The following is a 10639-nucleotide window of genomic DNA, read 5'->3' as shown; positions in this document are numbered from 1 at the left end:
TACCAAGAAGGCAACAAGTTGTACTAAATTTATCGTAATTCATATTATTTCATTAATATCAATTCTATCTAAAGAAAATGCGAAAAGGTTCTCAAGAAAGAAAAATATAAAATAACACATTGTGTATTTGTGTGGATATTAGGATGTCTTAATTTTTATATAAAACTAAAACACTGCCCACTATTCCATCTATACTTCCTCATTCATCAGCATGCATTGAACTACCATGGTTCCTCTGATTATGAAGCATATCAATACAGACTAAAGATTATAATGGAAACTTATGAGAGAGAGAGAGATGCCAGTTGGAGTGAGTAACATTTACTTAAGCTTTCAATAGTGCCTGAGACACCACACGCATGGTGGGTCTGCAATTTGGAGTTATGTGTAAGCATGACAGTGCCTGCTTCACTACGGAAGCCACATCTTTCTCAAACAGAACAGTAGGAGGTGGAAGACGTAGATCTAGCAGTTCCTTTAGCTCGATGCTCTGTTCAAGTGTACTTAAAGACGATATAAGCTCAGCTGGATGTTTTCCCATGATCACTTCAAGTGCTAGAACACCAAAGCTATAAACATCACTTTTTTGAGTCACTCTCATTGTGTATGCTAGCTCTGCAACAAAATACAGTAAAAGAAAACATCACAACATTACATACTAACATTGTTATATTACAAAGCTATCTAAATTGCCAACTTCTATTGCTGTCAACTGACCCAATTACTAAAATTTGTTCTTTCTTATAGCTTTACCCTGAATTGAAATTGTGGAAACAACCACTTTTCAAATAAAATAGTAAAGTAAAAACAGAATTGCAAGGCAAGCTTACCAGGAGCAACATATCCATACGTGCCTGCCATAGTGCAGTGAACTGCTAAATGGCGGATAACTTAGTCGTATATGAGGCGACTACCCTCCTAGAAATTAAGGGAAAGAGAGAGAGATAATTTAGATTAAAGTTCTGCATGCCTCTTATTTCCTCTTGCTGTCATTAAATACAAACTGGACTGAATTTCAAATACAAAAGATAACTGAATCCTAAGGGAGTTCTATCACAAGATAACTCCTTATTAATTGATAATGACAATCCTAAGATAACTCCTTATCCTAATCAAATAATAGATTAAATAACAATTCAAACGATACTAATCTTGAGGCATTATTCTTATTAGAATTCTTTCTCTAGCCACCTTTTGTTGCAGCTACACCACTTGACTCCACGTGGTCTTGGGACATAACATTCCGTTCCCCTAGAAGACGAATCTTGTCCTCAAGATTCAAATGAGGAAATTGCTGCTGGAGGTCCGAAAAAGATTCCCAAGTAGCGTCTTCCTCTGCTGTTCCGGACCAACGCACTAGTGCATCTTGAAGGACTTTCTTCCCCACTTTGCGCCAGCGAAAATCCAATATCCTAACAGGTTCGAGCTGCAAGTGACCATCATCTTTCATTAGGGGCAGTTCCATAGCAACACGGTCCAAAGCACCCAATTTCTTCTTAAGCTGAGAAACATGAAAGACCGGATGAATCCGCGAATGATCTGGAAGTGCCAACCGATAAGCTACCTTGCCCAAACGTTCCACAATCGGATATGGGCCATAGAACCGCGGGGAAAGCTTCATGTGTCCACGAGTGCGAATAGACATCTGACGGAAAGGTTGAAGGCGAAGATATACATAATCACCAACCATAAATTCTAGCTCGCGTCGATGTCGATCTGCATTAAGTTTCATCCGATGCTGGGCTGTCACCAAATTTTCCTTCAAAAGCTTAAGTATCTCATCCCGTCCTTTCAATGATGCCTCCACCTGTGCAACCGCTGTAGTGCCATGTTCGTAGTTATGAATGGTGGCTGGAGCTCGACCGTAAACCGCCTCAAAAGGAGTCATACGAGTGGCAGTATGGTAACTGGTGTTATACCAATATTCAGCCCATGGCAGCCATTGCAGCCACTGCTTCTGCTTGGAGCTGGCAAAACAACGCAAATATGTCTCAAGGCAGCGATTAAGAACTTCCGTTTGTCCATCAGTCTGCGGATGATAGGCAGAACTCATGCGTAATTCAGAGCCTTGTAGCCGAAAGAACTCCGACCAAAATTGGCTTGTGAATATAGGATCCCTGTCAGAAACAATGGAGCGTGGCATGCCATGGAGGCGCACGACTTCTTTGAGAAAGATCTCTGCCACTCCCTTTGCTGTGTAAGGGTGTTTCAAGGCAATGAAGTGACCATATTTGGATAAGCGATCCACCACCACAAGGATCACAGAGAAGCCATTTGAAGATGGAAGACCCTCAATAAAATCCATGGACACATCCTCCCACACACGATTTGGAATTGGTAACGGTTGCAGTAGTCCGGCCGGAGCTAAAGAGTCATGTTTATTGCGTTGGCAAACATCACAACGCTGCACATAATCTTGAATATCCTTCTTCATGCCGACCCAATAGAAGCTGGCAGCAACTCGTTTGTAGGTGCGAAAAATTCCCGAATGTCCTCCAATAGGAGTATCATGAAATTCATGGAGCAAGGCATTCTTGAACCGAGAGTTTTGAGGCAAAACCAAACGACCCTTAAACCACAACTGCTCACCTCGAACTTCATAACCATGGTTACTGGATGGATTCTTGGACAAGGCTTCTCTCATGGCTGTTAATTTCGAATCAGTTTGGGCTTCACGCTGAATATCAGCAAACCAAATGGGCTGCGGGTAGGTGATGGACACGAGTTCGCCATGTAAACGAGAAAGAGCATCGGCTGCCATATTCTCACGACCAGGGCGATATTCAATGTCATAGTCATATCCCATTAACTTCACAATCCATTTTTGTTGGTCCATAGTGGAGATACGCTGCTCCAAGAGGTATTTCAAACTCCGATGATCAGTTCGAATGCGAAACCTCCGTCCCACCAAATAGTTTCTCCACTGGTTGACAGAAAGAACAATGGCCATGAGTTCTTTTTCATAAGTTGATCTACCCAAAGCTTTTCCAGAGATGGCCTTGCTGTAATAAGCCACCGGTCTGCCTTCTTGCATAAGCACAGCACCTAGACCAGTGCCTGAGGCGTCGGTTTCTACCACGAACTGTTTGGAAAAATCAGGCAGCATGAGTACTGGGGCTTGGACCATGGCTTGTTTGAGGGTGTGAAAGGCCTTCTCAGCTGCATCAGACCAGCAGAAACCATCTTTCTTCAGCAATTGCGTGAGTGGAGCTGCAATGGTACCATAGCCACGGATGAATTTCCGGTAGTAACCGGTTAACCCAAGGAATCCACGTAAGGCAGTGGTGTTAGTAGGGACCGGCCAGCTCTCCATGCTACGAATCTTTTGTGGGTCTGCAGCCACTCCTGCGGCACTAATAACATGTCCCAAATATTCTACTTCTTTTTGGCCAATTAGACACTTAGAGTGATTAACATATAATTGATGTTTCAGTAAGGTGCCCAAAACAATTTCTAAGTGAAATAGATGCTCATTCCAAGTTTTGCTGTAAATCAAAATGTCATCAAAGAACACTAGGACATACCGTCGTAGTAGTGGTCGAAAAATATCATTCATCAAGGATTGAAATGTGGCCGGCGCATTTGTGAGGCCGAATGGCATGACCATAAACTCATAATGGCCATCATGAGTGCGAAATGCTGTCTTGTGCACATCTTCTGGCTGCACTCGGATTTGGTGATATCCAGATTTAAGATCCAGTTTAGTAAAATATGCAGCGCCATGCAACTCATCCAATAACTCATCTATGGCTGGGATTGGATACCGATCCTTCACCGTTACACGATTTAGAGCCCTATAATCCACACAAAAGCGCCATGAGCCATCTTTCTTTTTAACCAAGAGAACTGGAGAAGAAAAAGGGCTGGTACTTGGTTGTATAATACCGGTGGAGAGCATCTCTTTGACAGCCTTTTCTATCTCATTCTTTTGGATGTGTGGATACCGGTAGGGCCGCACACTTACCGGGCCGCTTCCAGGCTCTAGAGGAATACCGTGGTCATGGCTATGGGGTGGTGGTAGTGTGGTGGGTGCCTGAAACACTAACTGATATTTTTGCAAGAGTGCATCCAAGGCAATTGCTTGGTCCCTAGATGGTTCTGTGAGATTAACTTCTATGGAACCTCCTGAAAGTTGCATTACACCAAACTTGACGTTGTTTGATGCAAGTCTTGCAATAGATTGCAAAGACTGGTGCTCCACCGTTCCTGTGCCTTCCCCTTGGAGAACAAACCTTTCATCCTTGCACCAAAATTCCATGGTGAGACGCTGCCAATCATGTAACACTTGCCCGAGACTTTGCAACCACTGTATACCCAACACAACATCAGACCCTTGTAAATCTAACGGGTACATGTTGGTTTTGAATCTGTAGCCTTGAATCTCTAATGGTACTGCTAGATAAATTTCATCACATCGTAGTCTTTCTCCATTGGCCACCATGACTTGGAAAACTGGTGCCGGTGCCTTACAACAATTCATACGCTTAGCAAATCTTAAACTGACAAAGTTATGGGTGCTGCCACTATCAATAAGGATGTGTAACTTCCTTCCATGAATCATGCCAGTAACTCGCATCGTTTGGGGTGTGTTGACACCTGATAAGGCATGGAGCGAAATTTCCGGAGTTGATTGTTCTTCTTCCCCTTGGACGAGCTCCATTGTTTCCAAATGTTCAACCGTATCATCCATTGTCTCCAAAAGGAATATTTGCTGTCTCTTGCATCGATGCCCTGGACCAAATCGCTCATCGCAGTTGTAGCACAAGCCTTTCTCTCTTCGAGCTTGCATTTCCGCCCATGAAAGTTTCTTGAATGTTGGGTTTGAAGGTCGAACCCCAGATGTGGTTGGTATTGCAGGTTTAATTAGTGTTGGTGTGGGAAGCAAAGAAGGTTTATACGGTGGTGGTTGTGATGGGAAATATTTAGGTGGTGTTGCTATGGAAGATGTGTGCTTCAGCCTCTGAATTTTATCTTCCTACAGCCGGGCCAAGCTTGTGGCGTGAAGCAAGGTGGTGGGGCGGAAAAGTTTAACTTCTGTCCGTATCTCCTCCTTCAATCCGCCCACATAGCTGCCCACCAATGCTCGTTGGGGCCATTGACGGACACGAGCGGCCAATCGTTCGAACTGCGTTTGGTACTCTCGCACCGTACCTGTTTGATGTATCTTAGCCAACGCTTCGTCAAAATCTTCATAGTCGGAAGGCCCAAACCGGATGCACAAGGCTCGAGTAAATTCCTCCCACTGCACGTTTGGCTGCGACTGCTCATACCATTGGTACCACTGCAAGGCGTCATCTTGCAGATGAAAAGATGCCAAGAGCACCTTCTCGTTCGGTTCGGTTCTCTGATAGTGAAAGAATTGTTCAGCCTTGTAAATCCATCCTGTTGGGTTTTCCCCATCAAAGCGAGGAAAATCTAAGCGCGAGAATCTGGTCTGTAGGCTGCCGTGTTGAGTGCCTCGACTTTGTCCTCTAGAACTTTCTCCAATCTCATGATTCTGATTGATGGAACCATTGTCGCGGTCACCATTGTTGTTGGTCTCGTCCATTCGCATGCCCTTTGCCTCCAAGGCTCGACTTATTTGGGCAACAGCACTAGTGAGAGCATCAAGTCCTGCCTTCATAGTAACAAACTCCTCCTTTTGAGACTCAACCTGTTGCCGGATAGAATGGGTGCTAACTTCCAAGGCCGACAATCGGTCATCATTGGTGGTTGATCGTGTATGGGGTGGGTTGTTTGCCATCTGGCTCTGATACCAAATGCAGTGAACTGCTAAATGGCGGATAACTTAGTCGTATATGAGGCGACTACCCTCCTAGAAATTAAGGGAAAGAGAGAGAGATAATTTAGATTAAAGTTCTGCATGCCTCTTATTTCCTCTTGCTGTCATTAAATACAAACTGGACTGAATTTCAAATACAAAAGATAACTGAATCCTAAGGGAGTTCTATCACAAGATAACTCCTTATTAATTGATAATGACAATCCTAAGATAACTCCTTATCCTAATCAAATAATAGATTAAATAACAATTCAAACGATACTAATCTTGAGGCATTATTCTTATTAGAATTCTTTCTCTAGCCACCTTCTGTTGCAGCTACACCACTTGACTCCACGTGGTCTTGGGACATAACACATAGCTGTCCAATTACTTGACTCAGGCTTCAAAAACCTTGCTGTGCCAAAATCAGAGATGCAAGCCTCAAACTCACTATTCAAGAGCACATTTTTGCTTGAGATGTCTCGATGAATGATCGCTGGAGTGCAATCATGATGCATGTAAGATAAAGCATTAGCTATATCCCTAACAATGTCCACCCGCTTGCTCCAACCTAGCTTTTGGGCTTCTTCATCATTGCATAGGACATTAGCCAAGCTTCCTCGCTCGATGTAGTCATAAATTAGGAATTTGTGCTGTCCATGAGAACAGAACCCATAAAATTTTACTATGTTTCTATGTCGTATATCTGATAACACTCGAATTTCATTCTTGAAAGTCTCCACCATCTCTTCCTCTTCTTCACCTTCCAAGCACCACACTCTCTTTATTGCTAGTACATGTCCTGTTGGCATTTGCGCTTTGTAAACTCTTGCAGTTCCACCCATCCCAATGCAATACATGTCGTCAAAGTCATTGGTGACTGTGATGATATCTTCATATACAATCTTCCCATCGAAATTCAGTGCTGAGAATATGTTTCCACTATTTGATGTTGTTGCTTCTTTTGACTTGCTTTTGAATTCGGCTCTACCTGAGAGAGTTAAAAACCCAACCAAAATAGCAAATGATAACAACATTCCAAACAAACAAGCTCCAACAATGATAAAAACTCTGCGTCCAGCAATGCTATGAGCACCATTCTCCAGTGATGTAACATTGCAGGGCCGCAAACGTTCTACTATGCCACATAAATCTTTGTTGTTGCTGAATGCTGTTAGATTTGCATGGCGAAAGAAATCATTATCAGGAAGTGGACCTTCCAATTCATTGTATGATAAATCGATGGAGGTTAGTCCTGTCATCTGGTTGAATAAGGGAATGGAACCAGAGAGCACATTGTGAGAGAGATTCAGGTACTCCAACATTATCAAACTCCCAAGTTGAGGAGGTATGTCACCAGTGAGTCTATTTTGACTTAGATCAAGTAAGCCTAGGTGGGCTAGATCACCAATGGTATGGGGGATAGTTCCATTGAAATAGTTCTTGCTCAAGCACAAATTGCGCAGCCTTGAGCAATCCCCAACTTTTTCTGGAATTTGTCCGCTCAGCCTATTGGCAGACAAGTCTAGATCCTCAAGATTGGAAAGGCCACCAATTTCAGGTGGCAACAGACCTGAAATTTGATTGTCTCTCAAGTGCAGGAAGATGAGATTAGATAATCTTCCCAATTGCTTTGGTATTTCTCCAACAATTTGGTTAGAAGAGAGATCAAGCAGACCGAGTTGGTTCAATTTGCCAAGCTCACTGGGTATTTCACCGGTGATCTTATTACCAGCGATTCTCAGTGATTTTAATTTTCCACACCCTCCCCATTGAGGTGATAGCACCCCCTTCAAGTCGTTGTAGCTCAACTCAAGGTAGTTGAGATTTGGATACACTCCAAAGTCCTGGTCTAACATTCCAGTAAGTTGGTTTTCATGGAGTCTTAACCTTGTGAGGCTTTTGCAGTTTCTCAAGCTTTTCGGGATAGGACCTGAGAGGTTGTTAGAGAATGCAGTGAATACTTGAAGAGGTGCTTTCTGACAGACTGGTGGTAAGTGACCGGAGAAGTTGTTTTCATTAAGTTGGAGATTCTCTAAGGATGAGAGATTTGCTAATCCTTGAGGTACAGGACCGGATAACTGATTTTTAAACACCCGCAAATTTTTCAGATTTTTAGCACTCTGAATTGTCTGAGGCAAGGGGCCGGAGAGTCTATTTTGATTTAGATATACTATGGTCACTTGGCTGAGGTTACCAAGAGATGGGGGAATAGGACCCATAAGATGATTTCCACTTAAAGCCAAAGCATCCAAGTTTATCAAATTTCCTATTTCGGGTGGAATTGAGCCAAAGATGTGATTATTCATCAAAGCTAGTTCTTTCAAATTTGTTAAGAGGCCTATTTGGGAAGGTATTACCCCAGTAAAATTGTTGTTCTGGAGCTCAAGAAATTCAAGCCTTGTCCAGTTGGAGAATAGTCGTGGGTCTAGTTCGCCATTTATCAAGTTATTGCCCAGATAGAGCAATGAAAGGTTAGTGAGATTGGTGAGGGAAAGTGGAAGATTACCAGAATGAAAATTCATTGAGAGATTAAGGTGGGTTAGTCTGGAGAGGGTACCAATTTGGGATGGAATGGGACCAGTGAGAAGGTTGCAACTGAGATTGAGACTAACAAGGTTTGGAAAGGAAGAGAAATCTAAACTGCTGAGATTACCTCTTAACCGTGCGCTTGGCAGGCTTATTTCTGTGACACTTCCGGCCATGTTGCAAGTAATTCCGAACCACATGCATGGGCCTGTAGTAAGCTTTTCGTTGATATTCCCCGGCGTCCATGACTGCAGAGATGTTTGGTTTCCAAGGCTCCCTTTCCATCTCAGGAGAGCCTCAGCCTCAAAGTTTGGTGTTGCTTCAACGTTGAATGATAACAGATAACATGCAAGTAGTGCAAGGAAAATTATGGACATTGTGTGTTTGTGTACCAGTGTAAAACAATATTTTCAGTTTTCCAAGTAGGTCACTATTGGGGTTCCATATATGAATGGAAGGTTAACTTTAAGCACCTTTTATAAGCATACAATACGACCAGTCTATACAAAAACAAATCTTTAATTTGTTTTATTTTTTGTATTTCATTTTATGTTCCATCAATCACGTTATCTTTATAACGTATTAAAAGGGTTACTAAATTATGAGAAGGATTACGCATCATTTTCTGTTAAAGAAGAAATTATTCACGCCTATATTTGGATTCTTTGAATCAAACGCCAATTGATTATGACTATAAGGATAATAACTACTTTGTTTTTTAAGTTATAGTCAAACATTGTATTATTCTTAATGAGAAGACTATGACTATAAGAATAATAGAATAAAAATAAAATAAAATAAAAGGACTGTCTATAAGAATAATAGAATCTTTGACTATGACTAATTAAAAAAACAAAAATCAAAAATTAAGGGGAAACATTTTTTATGTGATCTGTTGTTAATAGTACATGTCATTGATCATTAAAGTGACGATGGTATATATCTGACCAAGGAAGATCTTATAATATGAGAAAGTATAGGAAAAAAATTTGCATCATAACTTTTGTCATAACAATAATGTGATCGATTATGAATGGTGGGGTAAAATCATAAAAGTGGATTTATATGTAAGTGATTATCCATGCAACTCACAATCAACAATTTAAACAAGTTGTAACAAAATTTGTGACAAATGTAGGATTGTAAACGAGTTGAGTAGAGTTGAGTGTTTAAAATTTAGGCTTGTTCACTTAATTTTAATTCAAACATTAGGTGTGCTTGAACATCATCAAACAAGTTCGAGCTTAATTCATTTTCTTGTAAAATACAAACTTGAACTTGTTTACGAGTTACTTAAGTATCTATTCCTTTTTCCATTTATAGTAAAACTATAGCTAAAACTTTTTACTATTTCACAAATTTATGAATTTTTACTATAAATAGATTGTTTATATTAACAATAAATTAAAAATAATAATTTGATATCATATGAACCTATTTACAAACTTATAAATTTCAATCTCCAGTCTACATAGGTATATTTTTGGAAAAGTATACATATAAAATATATGATTTTTGTAATTAAATCGAGCCTCTTGTTAATGAGTTTGTTCATGAACACATTTTTATATTTGAGCTTGGCTTATTTAGTAGTTGCACCTAAACTTGGCTTGAGTTTGACTTGTTTGTTTAACAAACGAATATAAACAAGACTTTTCCCATGTTGAGCTCAAGTTATTTATAGACAGTTTGGTTAATTTACGGCTTTAGACAAATAGTGTGCTCCTAAAAAACTTATTGTTTATAGCTTGTGGGAAGGGGAGGACTTTGAAAAATGCTTTTACGAAAACTAATTAAAATTTTATTCTTTTTGGCTTTGGTCCCCCAAAATTATGAACTCCTTAGGCTTGAAATAATTTTATTTTTCTTTTAAATTTTAATATTGAGGAGGTTTAAACTTGTAATGGAGCAAAGTTGTGTCATAAATGAGAATAAAATAATAATTAATCATATTATAGAGATATCTCTTATTTTCATATGTCTTATTTTCTTTATTTTTGAGGAAAAAAAAAAAAACACTCTTGAAGTTTTCATATTTTATCTGAAAATTTCTTGTTGAGTTTTAAAAGCTATAATACTAAGAAGTTAATTATTAAAAAAAATTAAAAAAAAAAAACGAATATAAAGTTAAGTTTAAAAAAGACATGGAATCAATAATCTTCATATGGTGCTAGTTTACTTCTTTATCAAAAGCATGATACTTTTTACTAAAACCTTTTTTTTTTTTTTTGAAAGCTTTTACTAAAACCTTTTTAAGCAAATACATACATATAGTTGTATTTTTGTTATTAAAATCTCGCCCCCCATGCTAAAATTCCTTGTCCGCATGTATATAAGGGCTGGAAA

The 10639-nt window shown here is 39.9% G+C and overlaps 1 protein-coding gene across 1 annotated transcript; it reads right to left on the bottom strand.

Annotated features, from left to right (window-relative positions):
• Positions 1-325: 325 nt before the first annotated feature.
• LOC115990912 (MDIS1-interacting receptor like kinase 2-like) lies at positions 326-8670 on the bottom strand. The gene is made up of 3 exons (XM_031114680.1): positions 6138-8670; positions 831-872; positions 326-615 (listed from the first exon to the last, which is right to left on the bottom strand). The coding sequence occupies exons 1-3, from the start codon at positions 8668-8670 to the stop codon at positions 326-328; spliced, it is 2865 nt and encodes a 954-aa protein (XP_030970540.1).
• Positions 8671-10639: the final 1969 nt, after the last annotated feature.

Source organism: Quercus lobata, chromosome 5 (assembly GCF_001633185.2).
Source record: "Quercus lobata isolate SW786 chromosome 5, ValleyOak3.0 Primary Assembly, whole genome shotgun sequence".
NCBI lineage: Eukaryota > Viridiplantae > Streptophyta > Magnoliopsida > Fagales > Fagaceae > Quercus > Quercus lobata.
The sequence above is the reverse complement of the archived record's forward strand: the minus strand, read 5'-3'. Positions and strand labels throughout refer to the sequence as shown.